The 22,873-nt window shown below is 37.8% G+C and overlaps 1 protein-coding gene across 2 annotated transcripts; it reads left to right on the top strand.

The window, feature by feature from the left end:
- Positions 1–252: 252 nt before the first annotated feature.
- On the top strand, positions 253–18,691 carry PGM2 (phosphoglucomutase 2). Of its 2 annotated transcripts, XM_027686551.1 has the most exons (15): positions 280–384; positions 783–859; positions 4,935–5,102; positions 5,995–6,101; positions 6,449–6,533; positions 7,470–7,553; positions 8,382–8,575; positions 8,977–9,166; positions 9,866–9,963; positions 12,407–12,587; positions 12,700–12,793; positions 13,895–14,024; positions 16,593–16,782; positions 17,399–17,532; positions 18,303–18,409. In XM_027686551.1, exons 3-15 carry the CDS (start codon positions 5,016–5,018, stop codon positions 18,403–18,405), a joined length of 1,677 nt encoding a protein of 558 aa, XP_027542352.1. In that variant the 5' UTR covers positions 280–384; positions 783–859; positions 4,935–5,015; the 3' UTR covers positions 18,406–18,409. The 2 variants fall into 2 exon arrangements, with proteins under 2 accessions (XP_027542351.1, XP_027542352.1); XM_027686550.1 differs by lacking the exon at positions 783–859 and having other exon boundaries at positions 253–384; positions 18,303–18,691.
- Positions 18,692–22,873: the final 4,182 nt, after the last annotated feature.

Below are 22,873 nucleotides of genomic sequence, written 5' to 3' on the forward strand. Positions count from 1 at the left end.
CCGGGCAGCTCCACCAGCGGCGGGGCAACGCCTCGCCGCACTCCGGGCGTTCCGGAGAAATGCAGAGACGCGGCTCATCAAATAAATCGTTAAATCCCCCGCTCTAACCCACGGCCCTGGCGGACGGGGCGGGGGCGGGGCGGCCCAGGTCAGCCCCGGCGCTGCCCCTGACCCTGACCCTGCTGGGCCCGGGCAGGCGGGCGGGGCGGAGGTGGGGCGGCCCGACACGGCCCCGGCGGGCGGAGCGGGTGCTCCGGAAGAGGGAAGGAGCGGAGCGGCGGGGGCTCGGGCGGCGTTGGGATCGGGATCGGGATGGCAGCGCGGGGCTCTGCTGGGGATGCCGCGCTCCGCCGCGCGGCCGAGCAGTGGTTGCTCTGGGATAAGGTAAGGGACGGCGGGCGCTTCCCTTCCACGCGGGGGAGGCGATGGGGGCTCAGGCTGGAAAAGGGTCAGGAGGCACTCCAGGGTGACTCCCGGCTGTTGTGTTGTGTCGGGTGCGGCCCAGGCACTTGTTGGCTCCATTCGCTCTGCCCTCAGAGCTCTCTGACCAAGGGGTGCTCTCCCTCCACAGCTCCCGCCCCGCAGCGAGGGCCGCGGCCGGGCCGGTGCAGGTCAGGATGCGAGTCCGGCCCCGCGGCTCCGTCACCTGCCGCAGCAGCCCCGCTCCCGTTTGGAAACCCCCTCAGCTGGTCTTTCAGTATCGTCCCTCTGACTGGCTGTCAGCTGTACTGAAATGTCTTTTTTGAAAGGGCCTGCGTTGATCCGAACCGCTTCTATTGCAGGGGCAACTGATAGACTTAAATTACTAAAGGCCAACAGACATTGCAGTGTTGTCTGTCTCTGTGTTAAAAACCTCCTGTTACGTCCAGATTTTTGTTAATTAAAATATTGATTTCAAAAGACATGTGGGCTCGCTTCAAAAGCACTAGGAAATGCAGAATTTGTCCATCCTCTTTTTTCAGATGCTACCCAGTGCTTAGCGAGTCTGTTAATGAAACAACTCCTGAATCTTCAATATTGTCTGGTTTCATGGGTTTTCTCCCTTTTTTTACTATTGCTTGGGAATACTTTAGCATGTGTTATTTCCCTTCTGTTAAGATTTATCTTTGTCTTCAGTTTTGGCCTTGACTATATGCAGAAGTAAAATAATTTCTATTTTCCACATGTCTAATGGAATGTCTTGCCATAGTGGTGTTCTGGAAATGCTCATGTAGTTGCTTGCTGCTGCAGTTCCCACTCAGATGCAGGCCTCTACTGTTATGTTTAGTTTGCGTCTTTTATGGCCCTATTCATAAAATTTGTTATTTTGGCTGTATTGGAACACACTGGCCATTGTCCCACTTCAGTCACTTAAGTGACTGCCTTGGACTCCGCACTGTACAATGCTCCAGAGCTTTGTGCAGTTCACATACTTGTCTGGTAAGGCATCTTCTGCTTATTTCAACATTATCAGTGAAAACATATAATAATTCTTTATTTGGTATTCTTTATAGGTTCTAAAGGACATCATTAGAAGTACCTCAAGCTTGTTGTGATTCCTCATTAAAGATCATTCAACTGTTTAGTTGATCAGTTAGCCAGCTCTGGTTTTACTGATGATAGTGCTGTGCCAAACCAGTTCTCCTTTCAGAATGGATAATGTATCACGTCAAATGACAATAAGCTTTTGTGTCTTTTTTCCCCCTAATTTAATTTGATTTTGAGAAAGCAGTGTGATTTCAAAGGGCATCTTATTTGCATAACTTCCCTGACTAACACTAGGTATATTTCTGTCTTCTGTGTAATAATTTAATTTTCAACTGGTTATTCTGATTATTTTGTTAAGCCCTCTAGAAATCTAATGCAGTGTCCATTATAGCATCTTTACTTTTGAAAGGTTAGCCCTTTGTTAACACTTGCATCTTTGACTTAGTAATAATTGACCCATGTACAATACCCATTGTTGATTGCTCAAAAATGATGAGGTATTTTAATTTCTCAGGGACCTGTTACATGTTTGTATTGAGCAACAGAAGAATCAGGTATAACCCTTGTCCAGTTACTCTGATATAAAAAAAAGATTCCTTTTTGACATGATAGGTTAATCTTTAATGATGATAAGCAACATGTTTCTTACAAAATAATAGTTTGCAAGAGCAAGCCCTTATGGCTGATGGCAGTCCTGCTGACCTAAGAGGAAGTTTCTACCTAAATGATAATTACTGTGCTTGTTACCAGGCTGTTTTCATCACTGTATTCATTACAGTAGTAGCATATTGTTCATTTTTTTCTATTATCAATCATAAAATTATTAATAGAAGGGAGCTTCTAGTTTTAGTAAATATAAAATCTGTTTAGTCCAAAGTTTTCCCTCTACTCTAAAACCTTGTGAGGACTCCTGTACTGATGATACCTCTTTGGGCCTTCCTGTAGTGTAGATTAAAGTAAATAACTCAAGTGTTACCAGGTGATGTTCAAGCTAATTGCACTAGTGGATATTAACTCAGTATTAAATCACCTGCCACTGTATCACAGAAATTGGTATTCCTGTACTCACATCTGGTGTAATCTCAGAGTAGACAAAGTGTAACCAGAGAGAACCAATAAAAAAGAAGAAACCCAGCACTTTATCCTTCAGATACAATTCGATCCTTCTTTAGTAGAGATGCTGTGAAGAGTTTGTTTAAGCAGAAGAAAAAGCCAAAACTAAGTTTATTTTTTACTTAACTGTATATAATGGCATCATAATATTCTCCACAAAAAAAAAATAGGCATATTCTTAGGAGAATATAGCCATAAACAATTATAACAGTAACTCTGGAAAAATCTTTCTGCTATATTGAACAGATTTGGACTGGGTTTTTACCATGACTTGGTGGGGGTGGAGGCAGGGAGGGGGAAACAACCTGAACAACTAAATTAATGCAATCAAGTTTTCTCAAGCAAATAATATGGACTGAAACAAGATCTTAAGACTCAGGTCAGCCACCTGGACATGTACAATCATTTAACCAGACTTAAAAAACTGGAGGACCCTCTAGTTTCACAGCAGATACCAAACCTGGGAAATTCCTCTAATAACATCAAACAAAAACCTCTTTGGCTGCGAGGGCTGCAGGATGTTCCTGGTGTCCTTCTGTATTGGCATTGCAACTTTTAGTCTGTCAAACTTCTATATAAACGTGTGCAGTATCTACTTAAAGAGATGCTCATTTCAATGCGGAGATGACTCCGCACACAAAGCTCATACAGGGGAATAAAAAGGTGACTAGGCAGTGTACAAAGCCTGGTGCAAACTGTGTCATTCAGGCCTTACCTATGTGACATAGGCTTGATGTTGCAGCAAAAAGTTGAGGTCAACTTGTAAACAGCCTAAACTCAGAATGGTTATGCTGCCCTATATAATAACATAGAATTATATTTATTCTTATGGAATATACTTACTCAGTAATAATAATTATGTTGAGCCTTCTACAAGGAGGTTGTCAATTACAACATTCTTGCACTGGTGAATTGGTAATTCTTAAACTGGAAATCAGTAATTCTGGGCTACCTAATTGCTTATTGTGCTCAAGAAACTGGATTTTTTTTTTGTTTTCATTCTTTAGCTTATTCTGCATTAAGTAGTTTGCTCATTAGCACCAAAAGCTCTTTAGCTTTTTAAGTGTTTATTTAAACTATGTTGTTTGTCCTGCAGCAGGGGTGCACAGGTCAGTGATTAGAACATCCTGACTCTGGTCTCAGTTTGATGTGAAGAATGCTTACACCTTTATACGCAGGCTCACTCACATGCCTACTACTGTGTATGTTCTGCAGTATTTTCTGAAGCTGCAGAAAATATAAGTTTTGGCATTTAGGTTTTTTTTTCTTTTTGCCTGGGATAATATGCCCTCTCTTGCTGTAAGCATACCTAGGTCATCCAGGAAATAGTAAAGTCTGTGACTTTTATGAGGCCATTTGACTGCCTAGAAATCAAAGCTTGTGTCCCTTTGGAAATTATAATCTTTGTACTCCAGTGTAAAGTGTGTGTACTCACGCAGTGAGTGACCTGCCTCTTCTCCAGATAACCCTGTTGCCAGGAGTGTGCCACTGTCCTCTTAGCTCATCAGTCCTCAAGCTTAATAACACGAGATTTGTGAAGTTCAGTATTTGATTTCTCGAGAAGTTGGAGCACACAGGACTTTACTAATTCCCTAAGTCTGGAAACAAAGAGAGTTGGTAGCGGTATAGAGTATATAGAAGCAATATACCAAGAAAAGTAGTGAAAGTTAGAAACTCCTCACTGTTCACAAGCTGTCTGGCACAGCCCTTTCATTGCCACTCTGGAGTAATTTTGTTTAAGAATTTGGCTGTAGATGCTAGGCTTTCATCCCAAGCATTACCTGCAAATATGTTGGAAATTGTCATCTTTGTCTTCTGACCAGTCTGCTTAATTTTGCTGCTGCCCCTGGTGTTAGCTAGTCTTGGGACAACGTTATGATTTTATTTTTTTCAAACTCTACATATAGTGCTATGGAAGTAACAAATATTTCTTAATAATCAGCTTAACCTACTTTCCTAAATGTTTAGAAGAGTTCTTGTTTTGTGATGACAAAAATTTTCAGAACTGTAAAAGTGCACTCTTTTTGTTTGTTTTGTTTTTAAAAACAGAAAACATTAAAACAGACATCTTAGAAATCTTTTAACATCCCAAAATGTGATATATATATATATATATATATACACTGCTGTCAAGGCAGCATGTTCACTTAAGGAGATAAATCTAAAATAAGTAATACTTGAGGTTGTACTGATTTAAAATTAAGAAGATGTAGCAGGAGTTCTGGTGTTCTTGAGGTGGTGTGCCATGTTTTGGTACTGAAATAACCCTATACAGGGACCGGGACAGAAAGCCAGTTCTGTTAAGACAGACAAACAAAACCTTTTTTTAGAATATATGAATTTTGTATCTACAGAACCCAAAAACTTATGCAATTGTGAAGCAACTGCTTGCAGAAGGAAATGCTGGAGAACTGCAGAAGTACTTTGGCTCACGAATGGAATTTGGCACAGCAGGGCTCAGAGCTGCCATGGGAGCAGGGATTTCCCACATGAATGACTTGACTATTATCCAGACAACCCAGGTATTGTGTTCAGCACCTTATCTCACTTAACTGGTTGTATACATGAATGGAAGAGCTCTCATTAGTGGCAAGCAAAACCAGTATTCTGTAAGTTTTTTACAGTTTTTTACTGTAAATACAACTATTTATTTGTACAAGTTTTTTACTATTCTTCTGGTTTTCAGAAGTAATTTAATTGATAATTATTAGGTGAGTCCTGATTTTTGAAAACAAACAGAGAGAAGCTATTAAACCATTAAAGGTTATTTTCCATATTTAATTTGCAATTTAATTTATACAGGGCTGTAGTTAAGCTCAAGTGTAACAGTACTGATGTAACAACTACAAAAAACCCCAAAGGTAACCAAAATTTGGCTAAGCTCTGTGTGTGTTGGACATAAATTTACATAAAGGCAGTGAAGCTGTATATATGTACATAGATCCTAAAGTAGATCTACTTGGGAAGAGCTTAAAAAGACCCAGAACCTTAAATTACTGCAGCCTGGCATGGCGATGTATCATGTCCTAAACAGGTGTCGTTATTAAGGGTGAGATTTGGTTATAAAATGACAACACTGGCCAGTTGTTCTCTTCTTCATGTGAGACTTAAGACAGATAAATCACTTTTCAAAATTTGCAATTCAAACTAATCATGTTGTCTGTTCCTTTTCAGAGCTGCTTCTGATATTTTGAAAAGCACTTTAATGCTGTCCAGGTTTGCAATATTGATTTGAAGGTTTCTGATATTTCTTGGTGTTTATTGGTCCTGGACAAGCTGAATCCCAGAGCAGTTCAGTGAGATGCTGTGTTTACTCACCTTTCTAAGACATCAGCATCTTAGCAATCATCTTAATGCAGTGGTAAATTAATTATTAAGATTGGGCTAATGAGGTAGATTTGATGTTATTTTCAGGGATTTTGCAGATACCTTGAGAAGAATTTCAGTGACCTGAAAAAGAGAGGAGTTGTGATTGGGTTTGATGCTCGTGCTCATCTTTCCAGCGGAGGTAGTAGCAAAAGGTACTTTTCAGGATTTCAGTATTTTGTAGATGCCTTATGTGATCCATTATGGGTTTATATCTACTCCAACTGTATTTTCTTTCTGTAGAGTGAATTAAGGTATTTACAATATTCTGGTAATGCCATAGCAGTCCTCAAGAGTTGTGCTTTGCCTATTGAGAACAGTGAGGGAACACATTTAAAATGGGTTTGTATAATAATTGACATATATTTGATGTGTAGTTTTGTTTGTTACTGGGTTTTGGAATTTTTAATTGGATAAGGGTGGGAGGGAAAGCTGTGAATTCTAGGTCACTAATCGGTGAGAAAATGAATATATTCCCTAGGCATCTTTTCTTCCTGTTTAGGTTTGCAAGACTTGCTGCCAATACCTTCATCAGTCAAGGAGTTCCAGTTTATCTGTTCTCTGATATAATACCAACTCCCTTTGTGGTAGGTTTTTCTATTATATCTTTTTATATCCGCATAAATTCTATCAGATAGTTTGCATTACTTACATTAAGAATAACCACTTTTTACTTTTTAAGCTCTTCCTGCAGTTAGTCTTGTGCTTATTTAGCTATGTTTAGTTTACAACATCCATAGCAAGAGAAAGGAGAATGTGGAATGTCAGTGACAGTGGGATGCATTCATTCCTGCGTTCAGGCAGACTTGTCTTGTAGGAGGCATCTCATTGTTTCTAGATTGCTGTGGAGTCTGAAGTCTGAAACATACACACAAATTTAGTTTTGTGATTATTGTAGATTTAGGGTCAAATTCTTCATAGCGCATGCAGTGTTGCAAGAACTGCAGTTGATTGCATTTCACTATTAAATAAAGAGCCAGGAGTAAACATACATTGAACCTGTGGTCACAAATAATGCTTTATTTTTAATTCACTCCATCTGTTTTGAGCTAGTTTATAAGAGCTCTCTCCAAAAATTCTCTTCTGAACGACGGAGTTAGTTGCTCCACAGGCTGCTCTCAGAAGATAGTATGGATGAGACTGCTTGAGTTGTAGTTCTCTGCCCCCTGTGGACTTCTGTCATTAGCCCAACAGACTTGGCACCCCTAAGACCCCCTACAGTAGGCAACACATGCATTTGGCTTTCTTCTATAAATATGCTGCTCTAGAGATTCACAAAGCATCTGAAGCAATACTAAGAACATATAAATGGAAAAATGCACAAGAAAAAGCAAGGACTTAAGTTATGCCACATGGGGTTAGTGGAGCAAGTACTACTTAGCTTTTGCTTTAGGAAGTCAGTGTGTAGAATTACATCCTGGTTTTCTTTTCATTCAGAAGTATGGAAGTATTATGTATGCATGAGAATAAATAATATATAGTAAGTTGCACATTCCACTTCAGATAACTTTCTCTTTTTACAGCCATATACAGTAACTCATCTGAAGCTTTGTGCTGGAATTATGGTTACAGCTTCCCATAATCCAAAACAAGACAATGGTTACAAGGTATCCCTATGTGATCTGCTTTCTGGCTCTTTTCAAACCTTTTTTTTTTTCATATAGAGAGACTAATGCTACTGTATATAGTTCCTGTCGTGGTATAGACTAAATTAATTGCTAGTCTGATCTCTTCTAGGTGTATTTATTTAAAGCTAGTGGCATATTATACTAATACCATAATTAAAATCTTTGCTCTAGAAACTAGGAAGTAATGCTATTGCATACTTTGGAACACTTTAAAATATTGGCTCCCTTTCAAAAGCATTAATTATTTCTCTAGTTCATGAATTTAAAAGATCTCCTTAGTTTTACAAACCTAGAAAATTCAAAATATGTAAAGCCTAATGAGTTGCTTGTACAAAACATTTTAAATAAATTCCATTAATTTTTTGTAGTATATTTTTCTTTTGCTAAGTGATACAGTTATCGGTGTAAGTTTTTTCTATGAAAGAAATCTGCTTTCCACTGAAAAAAACATATCTGAATTACCTGCCCACCAGTCATTCCATAGCTGGGTTAGTCATATACAAACTGTTTCCAAAATACAAAAATGGAATTTTTCTCAGTAAATGACTGGCTCTTGCTTTGGATTTCATTATGGATCTTTATATCTTTAGATAAAATAAACCAGCTTTTTTTTTATAGAACAAAAATGGGACAGGAGAAGAAACACTGAGAATATGAACAGGAGAATACTCTGGGTATACCTAAGCCTAATTTATTGTAATACTCTACTGAGTATTACACCTGAGTATTGCACCTTAACCAACAAAAAAAGTAACAAAACTATCTTATAATATTAATGATCAAATACTCACCCTATTTATTATTTAGGTTTACTGGGAAAATGGTGCTCAGATCATTTCCCCTCATGACAAGGGAATTTCTCAGGCTATTGAGGAGAATCAAGAACCATGGCCTCAGGCTTGGGATGACAAACTGATTGACAGCAGCCCACTACTTCATGATCCATACGCCACGGTCAATAAGGAGTATTTCAAAGACATACAGAAACAGTGCTTTTACAGGTGACTGGTGTTAATTCCTTTAACAATACAGGGTATTCCATCTAGTATGTCAGCAGGGCAGTTTAAATTGGTGGAAATGAGGGTGGCCACAATCCTGCCATGACCCAGTTCTGCCTGTGCCTTCTCATCATCTTTTGTGGTAGCACTGGCAGCTGTGGTGCTGTAGCAAGCCAGTGCCATCTGCTGGCCTGGCAGAAGTCTAACCCAGCAAAGTGAGTGAAAAAAACCAAAGAATTACGAGAAAGCTGGGGCTATGTGAGAAATTGTGCTGCTTTTTCAGAATTGGAATTAAATGTCTCCTGTGATATAGAATACTGAGTTGTATCTGTTCCTGAACATAGTCAGTTTTGTGCAGAACATTCTTCCATATCCAAGTTTACTGTTAACCCGTTTTATTTCAGGAATATAAACAAAGAAACAAACCTGAAATTTGTTCATACTTCTGTGCATGGCGTGGGTCATAAATTTGTGCAGTTGGCCTTCAAGGCATTTGACCTTAGCCCTCCTTTTGCTGTTCCGGAGCAGAAAGATCCTGATCCAGACTTTCCCACAGTGAAGTATCCAAATCCTGAAGAAGGAAAAGGTGTTCTGGTAAATAGGTTGTTTTTTTTTTTTATAATTAGTTGCAAAGTCTTTCAATATCTTTCCTTTTTGCCAGAAGTCACAGCTATAGATATTGGTTGAAGGTTCTATTTTGTTTCTGTTTTCATAGCCTTACATTTAATGAAGAGTTAGCTGGTATCCTTTCATTGATACAACTATTTGAACCGGTCAGGTAGTAATTAGGAATAACTTTCAACTACTTTGTTCTGTACTCTAACAGAATGGGCAGCATCTGCACACAGAACAAAGTGATAATTAATTTAAAAAAAATAAAATAATAAAATAATAAAATAATCTTCTCAGTTGGTTTTGAAAGATTTGTACAATTTACATCTGAAATACAAGGATTAATTTCTGACACAACACCAGGAGGGGGCAGGAGAAGTCCTGACAGGTGGCTAGAATTTCTGCTATGTTCGCTACACTTTGTTATTGAAGGATCCCGCTGATAATCTAAGTGGCTTTTAGTTCAAGCTACAGGATTAGAATGATATAGGTAAAGTTAAATGTCTTGATTGTATTCTACTGCTGCCAGGCTAGAAGCTTTTAGGTTTTTTGAGAGACACATAATGATTTTGGGTGTTTGAGATTAAATAAATTGGGAAAATTATTTAAAACCTATAATGAAAGTGAAAATATTATTTGGGAATATTAATGCTCATCTGGTCTTGCTTGCCGCTTTTCCAGACATTGTCTTTTGCTTTGGCTGAAAAAGATGGGGCAAGAATCATTTTAGCAAATGATCCTGATGCTGATCGACTTGCAGTGGCAGAGAAACAAGAGAGGTATGGTAATAAAGAAATGCAAGCCATTCACATTTTTTACTGATTTGGAAAATTCTTACTACCTGTATTGCAAAGGAAGAATAGTTACAATAGTCATTTTTGGACTGAAAAAACAGAAATGTGAGAGGACTATATGAAGCAGACCACAGTGGGGGCAGGACATGAAATAGGGATTAATACTAGACACTGTACAGAAGCCTGAGTAAATACTTGACACTTGCTGTACTTGAGGCATTCACAGAAGCATGTGAGTTGTTGTGATTGTGCTGTACCTTTTTAAAGGTAGTTTTTCAGTTAGAACTTTTTCACATAAGGCTGATGAGCATTCTTTCATACTATGTTTATTAAATAATAACTTGGATATTCAGGAGAATCCTTATAGTTCCCTGATAATCTCTGTTCTTTAGTATGAGTTCCTTCTTTCTCAAATACTGTTAAACCAATCATTTTACTAATCATTAGATGATTTGTGCCTCTCTTGCTCAGTTCCCCACTTCTTTGCATAATGTTACATACCTGAATTTCACCTTAAGGCTCGTCACTGTTTAGTACTTCTCGGTGTAGTTATTTGTACTCTACCCTTCAAGAACCAACTATACATGGATTATTTATCTGTGTATACCCTATCAAAGAATGAGATCACAAAAGGTAAACTTACTTAACCATATTCATGGAGTGTAATCTATAGTTCTGACTCAATATGGCCATCCCCTTATTTCATGTCTCCTGATATCCTGTACTTTTACAATGGTTTGCATTTCTGTATTGTGGTTATATTTGATGAATGAGAACAAGCACTTGGTGTAATTTCTACAAATAGTGGTGTTTCTCCTGTATCTACCTTGATAAAGCAGAAACTAGTCTGACCAGTTAGAAACCATGAATCTTTAATAAAAGTAAGCTTCAAGGTTTCCAGCTCAGAGAGGAGCAGAAAAAAAATCTTTTGCTAGGGCAGAAGGAGAAATAGTATATATAAATTCTCTGTGCATAAGAGCCAGAAGAGGGATATAAAATTATGGCAACAGTCTTTGGTACCCAAGGGATGAGATGGGCACCTGCTAGATGTCCTCAGTGATTGTGGATGATGCAAGCAGTTGAATCTGTATCAGTTAGACAAATTCCAAAAACCCATTAAAAGGAGGCAGTGCAAGTAGTTGTTTTGCTCACCAGATAATCTCTTTCTGTTTTGTAGCAGCTTCAAAGATGGCAGTGTTTTCTCTGGGGTTTTGAGGTACTTTTAAAGTTATTAACCTCGCACCATCAACTAAGGAGGCTTCTCTGTCTTCAGAAGAAGAATGAGTTAGTTGGCACTTTCTGCAGTATCTTGGGCAGTATTAGCTGGGATATCCTTATTTTAATGGTTTTGGTCTGTGCCAACCCCAGTTGGCAATTCAGCGTTGAGGAAAAGGCATAAAAAAGCTTCAGTTTGTGCTAGTTATGATGGGTTAAAGCAAGAATGCAAAATCATTCCTGATTTTTGTCTAAAATCTTAGAGCTATCAGAAGATTGAAGAGAGAGGTGTTAGTTTATCATATTTATCACCAATGAGACCATGGTGCTCTCATTCTCCTACCTATGTGCTCATTGTTTAGTCAGTCTTAGTTGTCTCCTAACTTTCAGTCCTGTGTCCTCTCAGACTCCTGCTGTAGCTGTTCATACACTAATCAAATATTAATATAGGCTTCTACAGTATCTGTACTTCTTCTTTGACAGAAACTCCTGCTAGAGCACACTCTCTCAGCGCTCTTACACTAAGTTGCCGCTGTGCATTGCTTTGTGCATGTTGGCATCAATAAATGCAGGAGACTGAGTCTGCTTCTCTTTCACAACAGGTACTGTTTCTGTAGGTCTTGATTTTGTCTGTTTGGTAGTATATTTGTCCCCTTTTATGACTGAGAATTTTTGGACAATTTTCACATTTGTCTTTCCCTTCTTCTTGAGGTTTTTTTATGTTCTGGCAACACATCCTTATTAATCTTTTTTTACCCATTTGAGATTTTTTTTTCCAATCTTCTCAGTGACCAATTGATGTATTTGGGATTAAATAAGAAGTATTTGTTATGGGGTCGACTAAAATACTGACTACTTGCGAATTGTATTTTTGTATCTTTGTGCTTGTCTTAATCACTGATCTATAATTTTTCTGCTGAATATTTTTGTTTTACTTAATATATTCTGGAAATATCACTGTTTCATCTTTGGATAAGCTCATAAGTTTGTACATATGATGGGGGAGGAAAGTAATCATTTCAGAATGTTTGGGGGGGAGGGAGGAATTTTTTTGTTTGTTCACAATGAACATACAATATCTTGTTACTGTTACTTGGAATTCAGAGGCAGTGGTTTATTTGTTAATAATGATGTGTAGAAGAACTAATTTTATTTTTCCCTCCAGTATTATCCTTTGAAATCATGTATTTTCTATTATTTTTTTCCTCTCTAGTGGTGAATGGAAAGTGTTTTCTGGAAATGAGCTGGGAGCTCTTTTAGGCTGGTGGATCTTCACGTGCTGGAAAAATAACAATAGGGATACTCGTGCCATTAAAGATGTCTACATGTTATCCAGTACTGTTTCTTCCAAAATTCTGAGAGCAATTGCATTAAAGGAAGGTTTTCACTTTGAGGTAAGCAACATATTACATATTGTTCCATGTTCTTTATTTGCTTTCTTACACAGTGTCACATCTTTTTAAAACATTGGTTTTTAATGCCTTCTATTTCTCCTCACTGCTGCAGGAAACACTGACAGGTTTCAAGTGGATGGGCAACCGTGCCAAACAGCTCATGGACCAGGGAAAAGCTGTTCTTTTTGCATTTGAGGAGGCTATAGGTAAGAAACAGAATATTACGTTTTCATGTCCTGCGAAATGGTGAAAGTAGAACTACTGCAAAAAATGACAGAATCACAGAATGGGTAAGGTTGGAAGGGATTGCTGGAGGTCATGTGGTCCAACCTCCCTGCTCAAGCAGGGTCCCCTGGCTTATGTCCAGATGGTTCTTGAATGCCTCCAGGGAAGGAGACTCACAACCTCTCTGGGCAACCTGTGCTGGTGCTCTGTTACCCACACCATAAGAAGGAAAAAGTTGGGTTTTTTTAAAAAAAAAAAGGTGAAGATGGCAACATAAAGGTGCCCTTAATATAATGGGTGTATTTCCAGTGAGCAACAGATAATCATCCATTTGGCTGATTGATAATACTGATTCTAATCCTTTGTATCTCTGCTTAGCACAAAGTTTGATGTGAGCTAGGTGTACGTATCTTCAGTAGCATGACTGTGTAGACTTGGACTGCAAATTCTGCATAAGCTATTTAAAAAAAGAAACATGCATTTTTCAGACTTGAATTTGTTTGTTTACCTGACAGTTTCAAGCTAAGTTTAAATGTGAATAAAATAAAGTAAAAATTCCCTTAAATTATATTTGTAAACTGGAAAGCCATGAATGAAAGCCATGAACAAAAGCTATGAATTTGTGAGCAGGAAATTTTAAAGCTTTTTCTTAAGTACCTTGATACCTGAAAACCAGAGAAAATGTGATTAATTTCACAGATCATTATCAGTGTTACCTTACGGTACCATGTAAGGGAATCACATTTGAGACAAAGTACTTTCATCTTTCCTGCAGTGTGGCATTTCTCTTTCAGGTGAGCTCCATAAGTACTTGGGAGCATCTGGCACTGATATATTGCAAACATCTGTCTTGAAATTCCATTATATACCTTGCTTATCAAAATTAACACGGATTAGAAGATAAAATTTTTCTGGTTTTGTTTTAACTCTAAAATGTCTGTACTATGGTAATGTGCATTGTCCTTTAAAAAACTGTTGGTTTGATTAACCACCCCACCCCACACCTCCCTCATTTTATCTTATTTCATTTTAAAATTGTGTCAAAATATGTCAAAACATTATATATAATGTTCTTTGTTTAGGATATATGTGCTGTCCTGCTGTTCTGGACAAAGATGGTGTCAGTGCTGCCGTTATAACTGCGGAGATGGCTAGCTTTTTGGCAACCAGGAATTTGTCTTTGACTCAGCAGCTGAAAGCTGTCTATGATGAGTGAGTTCAATTATAATTGTTTAATCTTCAGATTTCTCCATTTCACATGCTGGGGTTAATTGGGACTCAGTAGCACCCTCTCGTATATGAAGAATTAAAATGTGCATTATTGTACTATTAACACAATTCTGTGCTAATAGTAATCTTCCAGAAAGTGCTCCTGCCTCATGGGCATGAATATGTTTATGACTTTGTTTTGTGCCGTTTTAAGATATTTTAAAAATAATAATACTCCCTTACTAATTCCCTATTAGGTAATGAGATTTTTGGCTTGCTTTTATTTGCTTGTCTGAAAGGTTTTTCCCTTTTGGGAAATTCTGCATCTTTTTACAGAAGATTGGGCAGGTTTTTGGCCAGCGGTATTGCTGTGTTGTAGAGACCATAGTACTTCTTGCTGCTTAAATGAGCCAGATGCACAAAAATGTTGATGGCAGAATGGGTCTAAGTAGCTCTGGCATATTTATACTACACATCGAAGCCAGCTTGCTTTTGTCCTTGCAGGGCTACTTGTGATTAAATTAATTCTAGTGGGCTCTAAAGTTAGGCTTTTTATGATATTATTCTGTCTTTTTTTGAGGGATAGTTTATGTTGTTGGATTTTGGTTGTTCCTTCTGCTTCTGATTACTGAGATCTGAGCTGATTATTTAGAAGTGCTGCGACTGGCCATAACTCTTAGCTATTTACAGCTGGGTATCCCCTCTGAGAGCCTTTAATATGAGGCACTGCTTTTCTTTTGTTCTTGTTTAATGTGTTCAAAGAAATAAGAGCAAAGATGGCTACTGGCTTTCATAGGGCAGGGAGTGGATTTTGTGGAGGTTTTGGATTGTTTGTTGTAAAGGAGGGAGCAGCACACACTAGCTGATACTGTCCACCTCTTCATGTCTCTCAGACACTAACAAACGAGCAGTGGAACTTGCAAAGAGACTTGTGGAAAACTCCAGCTTTGCTGCTGCTTGTTCTACCAATCCTTAGAGTTCTCATTTGCGTGCAGCACCAGCCATGCTCGTTTGATCCACTCTTTAAGAAGAAATCAAGTGGCAATGACTTGCTTGTGCTGCATAAATAAATTGTGGGATTTATCAGCTATTGTACATAGCAGAAGTTTAGGTGGGTTTAAGAAATGGTAATATAAAAGCATGGAAGAGGAATTCATGCCTAGAGCTGGAAATATAGCATCTGACATGAGAATTCCCTTTATTACTAGTAGCTGGAAGTTTATGTTCAAAGAATTATCCTTCTCTGGCTTGGGCTTTTTTGTTATATTTTTTAACATACTAATTCAGTAAACACCTGCTTCAGGTTGCCCTCAGAATATTTAACTGGGTGGAATTGAGCTGTGCCACAGTGCTGGTGTGTACATAGCCACTGAAGAGGACTCTAAAAGTCAAAGCTTCTTTGCCATAGAAGCAGTCTCTAAGATGTCACTGCACATAGTCACTCTTTGTGGAAAAGCTGCAGATACAGGGAAGGATGCAAATCTGCACTGTTAAATTGATGCTTGATAACTAGAACTGGAAGGAAGATTCTTGTTTTGAGGATCGTTTTCTGTGTGATTTTAACTTGTTTGTGGCTAGTATGGAGTTGGCAGTTTTCTACTTCTTACTACTTTATTCTTTGTCAAATTTTCTTTGTGAGTTGCTGTTGAAGCAGAAGAAACTCTACTCTGCATTTTGAAAATATAGAATGGGGATCTGTTCTCAAAGAAGTAAATGCAGATCAGGAAAAGGACACAGTCCTAGTTGGCTTATCGAGTTTTTCCGTTACAGGATAGGTTTTGTTAATTCCCTTGCTGAATTCTCAAGACTGATTTAACTACTACTAACCTTCAAGATGTCCATTTAGGTATAAACATGACCCTATTTAATAAACATGACCCTATTTAAAGAGTCTTTCAGGTTTCTAGAGTGAACATCCCACTACTAACGAAAGATTCTGCCCTTCAGATTTTCACTGGCATCAAGGATCTTTATCAAGTCTTAACCTGTAGCAAGAGCTCACTTACACAACCAGTCCAGGCTTTTATGTTTTTCAACAACATGCTGTTTTGAAAAGTCAGTTTTAGCAGGTCATTTTTCTGTGATGCAGATTCTGCATCACATTACCTGGCATCAAACAGGTAAGGTAAAGAGGCAGCGTTCAGAACAGTTCAGTTTTGTTAGAAACACTTCATTGAAGTGTGATTGGAAAAAACAGCCTAAAATTTGTTTTATTCAGAAAAGGTTAGCTGAAATCCAGTCAAAGAAGCTATTTAGATGTAATCTCTTCTTATGGTTGTTAGAGCTCTTCAAGGCAATAATGGTATCTTTTTTTTTCTTCTGATTTTGCAGTTAACTTTCTCAGTTTTAATCATTAACAGGAAAAGGCATCTGCACAGAACTTTCTTTAAAGTATGTAAAATAGGACAATTAAGCTGTTGAGGCCTTAAAACTGTAAGGGGGTGAACTGATGCTACAGTTGGTTGACCATGAACGTAGAGTCTTGCTTTATGGAAGGTTGTATAATGAGTTTGGTGTACAACTGCAAGAACAACATTGCATCTTTAATTCATTAATATTGTGTCTTCACAGATATGGCTTCCATATTACCAAAGCTTCATATTTCATCTGCCACGATCCTAAAGTTATTCAACAGCTTTTTGACAACCTTAGAAATTTTGATGGAAAAAACACATACCCAAAATCTTGCGGTAGATTTAAAGTTTCTGGAATAAGGGATCTAACTACTGGGTACGACAGCAGCCAGCCAGATCAAAAGGCTGTAAGTATCTTTCTAAATTACATATAAATCATATGTGTATGTATATATGCATACATAAAATATTCTATGGAGAAACACTCTGAACATTGTTTTACATACTGAGTCATAAAATAACTTAGATTGGGGATGATTGTTTTCCTTGGTGAGAGGAAATGAAGTGGGGGTGGTGTTGGGGTTTTTTGTTTGGTTTTGTGGTGGTTTTTCTCTCCAAGATGACAGCCTATAAAGGGTGGTAGGAGGATCTTGCTGTCTTGCTACAGCAATTTTGCATTATCATCTTGTAAGTTAAACTGTGTACTGAGATGAGGCTTTGGATTCTTTAGTTTTCCACAACCTCTGTTTCTTTTCCTCCTGGGAAATGCCATCACAGAGCAATTTCTATTCACAGTAAAAATGTTGACTAGACTTGAAATGAGCTACCTAGCAGTGATGTACTGCTACCAGATTCTGGGTTGAGGACAAGGCTGTCGTTGTGGTCTCGAGACCACAATGATGAAGAAAACAGAACTAAACCTAATTTGCGCTGATCTTTTTGTTATATGATGTAACATTAAGTCATGGGTTTATAGATAGTCTCTTTCCAAGCTTCTAAAATAAATATTCTTAATATTTCTAGATACTTCCTACTAGTAAAAGTAGCCAAATGATAACATTCACTTTTGCTAATGGAGGAGTAGCCACAATGAGAACCAGTGGGACAGAACCAAAGATCAAATACTATTCTGAACTTTGTGCACCTCCTGGAAACAGGTATGGTCACTTACAGCAGTAAATTTGAAGTAATAGAGGCTGTGTGGATTTTTTGTATTGTTTTAGTGGAATAGGGGCTCTCCACAATCAAATAATATTACTAAAGTAATTATTTTAGTGAATTTTGTTTGTATAAAGCTTCAACTCTGCAAAATTTGTTGATGCATTTGTGTTGTCACTGAAATTCCTTTGAACTCACCTTCGCATTCAGTAAAAATATCAGGAAAACCATCCTGCCTTAAATGAAAGTAAATATTTTCACCCTCTTTTCACACTCGTGGTTGCTTTAAAATTATATAACCATATATAAAGTGTTCTAATATATTTCAAACCATTTTATGTTTAGTAATTATAGCCTTGACTGATAGTCTTGGAATCATATAGTCTTAAAGATAAGTAATTATTAACTTACATAATGAAAATAACACTTTCTCATAGAAGAAAATTCATCTAAATATACTGTTACAAGTATAAAAGTTACACTTCTAATCATATACATTTAGTAACAGAAGATCTTCTGAACTCCAATTGCCTGTTCTACTTTAGATTGTATTGTGGGATTGTTCTCCATAGTGTTCATGCACATCAGTTGGAAGTGAATATCAGTGCATTACCATAAGAGATCAAGTCTATATACTTTTAGCATTAATAGAAAATATTTGTCTAAAACAATGCAACAGACTTAAAAATTCCTCAGACTGAAAATGTGCTTTTTAGCTTCTCCACTTGTGACACTGTTTTCCATGTTTGTGTGTTTGTTTTTTTTCCAGTGATGTTGAGCAGCTGAAGAAGGAACTAGATGAACTGGTCAACGCTCTTGAAAAACACTTCTTTCAACCAGAAAAAAATAAACTTCAACGAAAGACTGAGTAAAATAGCCAAGTTTAGTACCTTAATTGGTTTTTGCAGCATTAGAAGTGCATTATTTAAGATGTTAAGGATTTTTGGACCAAACAGCTGAGAACTCAGACTAAAAAGAATTCTGCTTTTATTAAGAGTTATTTTGGGTACTTTTGGATCTAGTATCTTATTTTGGAAGGAAAGTACCTTTACCCTTAAAGGACCAAAAACACCCCATCAGTTGAACTAAAAGCTTTATGAACTACAAGTTGACTGCAAATGTATTTCAAAACTTGTTTTAATTAAATATTATAAATAATATTCTAATTTCTGAAACATAGCCTGTTTTGTGGGCACTTTCATTTCTTTTGTGTGTATATAATCTGATAACACTCTGCAACTTTGTCCAGGTTTAGATTTGCAAAGCAAGTTCTTTTGTTAACAGGAAGTACTGAAAGCTTGTGGTGAGACTTTGACAAACTTGGGTCAGATGTTTCAGAGGTAGTGATGCTTCTTGGGGATGTTGGCCCAAATAAACAAAGAAACTCTCAGCAAATTTGCTGAATAAATATTTGCTGTGGACTATATATCATATCTGGGGCTAGATATACTAAGTGTACTAAACTACCTTTTAATACCATAAACTTATTAAGATGGTGTATCTACATACAGCACCCTTCTGTTGCCTCTCTGAACTAAGCATAATGATTTCAATGCATACCCCAGTTTTGGAGCCTGGCATACTGTTTGCCACCACGACTTAGTGCATAACTCTGCGTGTCTAGTTTAGAACAGTAGTTTCCATTTTATTGCATGTTTTCATCTGCACTTGCAGAGCCCAAGAAGGTTATTTGGAGGTTACCAGTTGACTTTAATACAGGGGGTTTCTGCACTTTCTGTACTTGTTTTGGGTATCAGTGTAACATGTACATATTTTTTATACATGGAAAACTTCTAAGCTTTATTATCCTCTCAGAAGTCAAATTCTCTGTCCTTGTTATTTTCAATACAACTTGAGGATTGCAGCAGTTGTTCAGCTGGGTACAGTGAGGCAACCTTTTGGAAAGCTGAAGTAAAATTTCAGCATCATGATAGGAGGGATGCATATGCCATTCATATTCAACAATCACCTGTTTCACCCTAAATGCAGATGCGATTGGTTCTTCATGGAGTAAGCAATTTTTATCTGGTGGCCATGGGCTTTTTGGGGTCTGGTTAGTCAGTTACTGCAACCTGGTACCAGTCTGTCACTACCTACCTGGCACCTATGCTATTGAATGTCCATGCCTGTCTCTATCACAATGACAGGTTGGGAGGAGGAGGGGAAGACACAGTGGGGTGAATGGGTGGCTGCCTGGCTGGTTCTGTTAACATGTTCACAGTATTGCTGCCCCTATTGTCACTGTCTTCTCTATTCTCCTTGTTTAGACCTTTCAGAGGTAACCTCTTCATCTCTCTCTCTCATCTTCCACCTAAATGATCCCCTAAACTGGTTATCTCTACCAGATACTGGTACAGCAAAACTGATTTATTGTCTTCAGGCTGAGAACCCTTTTTTTTTTTTAGGTTATATGGAAGAACTTATGGAGCAGTTGCTCCATGAATATGGTATAAGGCAAGATAGAAGGACCTTCATAACCATCCCAGAACAGTCTATGAGAGATTGTATGCTGGACACTGATTGGATGCATTTGGAGAACTCTGAAGTGTCTTAGAAGTCTGGCAGCAGGACCTGCAATGGGGTGATGTATGCTGAGACATCCTTAAGATGGCTTTAGAGCATCCTCAGAAACAGTACAGATGTAGTCAGGATGACAACCCAATCTTTATCATTCTGTCTTCAGAGGTCAAGGAATTTCCTTGCTCCACTCCCTGCTCTGTTCCAAACAGAAGTTCACAACTTCAGGCCAGGGGGGAGGAGGGACAAAAAACCCCCAAACCTGCAGTGGTTTATCAAGCTGCTTGAACAATTACGACAAACTACAGAATTACAAAATGAAACTTGTTGTTACTAGAGTCTTTACTAGCATTGTCTTGCATCAGAGAAAGAGGATCTAGGACTGAAATAGAGAATCAAAACAAAGGCAGTAAGAGCATAGCAAAGAGAGAAGTCAGTATTGCAAGTCAGAATAAGTGGTCTAATTCCTCCACCAAGCTGTTGTGTAAGATAAAAAAGCCCAGTTAGAGATTATTAGTGCTAGGACAGATATTAAAAAAACAGACAAATGTAATCTGTGAATAAGCAGCCTTGAACTGGGAGCAGAGGCACTAGTATTTTATCCAGAAATGAGAATTGCCATGACTGGAATAAAGAATGCTTATATTGACTGAACTCAAATATAAGGGAATACCTGGCAACTCCTAGAGAAAGGTGCCATCCCTAAGTTACCAAAAGCACATAAAATGAGCCTGTTTTTTTATAACAGATGAAGACACATAATTTTACTGACAGTTGTAAACATTAGATCCTATATGGGATCATGCCTATGGGGCTAGGGGGCAAGACTGAGAGGAATCAGCACAGTACTCAAAACTCTGCCAAAAAAACCCAAAAATATACTAATGCTTTAAGATAGACTGACAGACTTCACTTGAAGGTTATTTTATTTGTTTACTAGTCCCAGTTAGGGTAGAGTCCTTCCCAAATCTTCGTTCACGAAGCCTAGCCATGATGATGACTAATCCCAGTTTCATCCTTGAATTTTATTTTATTCAGTAAACTTTATGAAACAGTTTGGCTGGAAGGAATAAATATATTTAATCTTCCTTAGTCCACAGCATATTATGAAAAAGTATTATATAATACTCAAGTATTGAGTTGCAGAAGGATTTATTTGAGAATTTTGCTATATATACAACAAATCATACAAGGATAACTGGAATTCACTATAGAAGATTTAATATATAAGCAATTATTTTCCTACTGTTCAAGTATGTGCTTAAATTTGTTAATTCACCTACAAAGTTTCTGTAAATAAAGTTTCCTCCAAAGTTCCAGTGGTCATGGGTTTTATTTTGACACATGACCAATAAGCAAATCCTATATCCTTGATTAACAGTCTCTGTGAATAGCAGCATTAAAATGATGTTAAATTAACATCTGTTAACCACCAGCTTAAGTCCTTACAACATAGTTTGGGGACATTTAGGATTCTGTGGCTGAAGACATCTGGATGCCATACATAAATATAAAAATTCATTGTAAATAAAAATAATCACCAATGAAACTGTTCTCTGCCCACAGGTATAAAACTAATCAAAGATAATTAAGCTGAATTGCTTTCCTTCCCAGTACTTATTTGCACTATATAAGACACACATTCATCAAGGATAGTATTTCTGCTCCACTTCCAAGTGGAAGCCAACATTACTCTTTTGTATAGCAATTGCCTGGTAACTGAAATGAGGACACACACCATCAGAACATTGTGCACAATGAGATGAGCCTATTAAACTCTCCAATTGTATCTTAACACCCACCTAAATAAACTGTAATATAGATGATGGCATAGCAACAGCAGCTTCCAAACAACAGGAAAAGCTTAAAATACACAATCAGGGGTAAGTCATTTTCAAATGTATTTATGGGAATGAAGGGGAGATGGGATTAATCATGAAATCTGAAATGCTCAAAAACACAGACAGCAGCAGGCAGGATCTGTAATTGTAGCTCAACTCTTTCTTGACTCTTTACTCATTATCAGTGATAATAGAAAGCCTCTTGTCTACAAAGATAATCACTAATTAATGTCACTGGCATGCATTCCTACAGCATATGCAGTATGCAAACGTGCTATAGTAACAGTTATGCAAATTTTATGAAATATCAGGGTCTATATATAAATAGCATGTGGAGATACAATGTCATTGCATAAGAATTTAGAACTTCCTCCAGAGCTCACTTAAGTCAAGTCATTGCAAAACAATTAGTAGCATGCCCATATTAAGGTACTAAACAGATTTACATGAAAGAAGTCACAAAAAAATACTTAGTCTGTTTTATATAACAGCAATAGAAATTCATCATTATGGGTTATCCAGAGGGAAAAGTGCAGAGGCTTATAATGCAACTGAAGCTTAATGTAAGTGCCTGCATTCAAATTCACAATCCAAAAATGTTACTGCTCAGCTGCTGCCCAACTATGGAGCAACTTGAACTCTGAAAGCATCTTGGGTGGAAACTTAAAACTTCCTGTTTGCCTCGTGGTACTTCAAAGGGTGAATCCACTGTCACAGCAGCCCAAGCTCTGTCCTCACTCATGCCCAGGCACATTCAGCCTAAATTTGTACTGATGTACAATCCTACCCCAACTGGGATCAAGTGAGTGGATGCCTCTGCTCCTTAGCCTATAAAAGAGGCTCCATTGCCTCCATTGCCTTCTCATAGCATGCCTCGTACAAGCCTGTATATTCAGGTTCTGTACAAAAGGCAGTGGAGGGGTTTTCTTTGCATTTCTTCAGAATGTGACTGGACAAACAAAATGGTTAAACAAGTGTTCTT

This window comes from Neopelma chrysocephalum, unplaced genomic scaffold (genome assembly GCF_003984885.1).
Source record: "Neopelma chrysocephalum unplaced genomic scaffold, ASM398488v2 Primary Assembly neopelma1_71, whole genome shotgun sequence".
In the NCBI taxonomy this organism is placed as follows: Eukaryota; Metazoa; Chordata; class Aves; order Passeriformes; family Pipridae; genus Neopelma; species Neopelma chrysocephalum.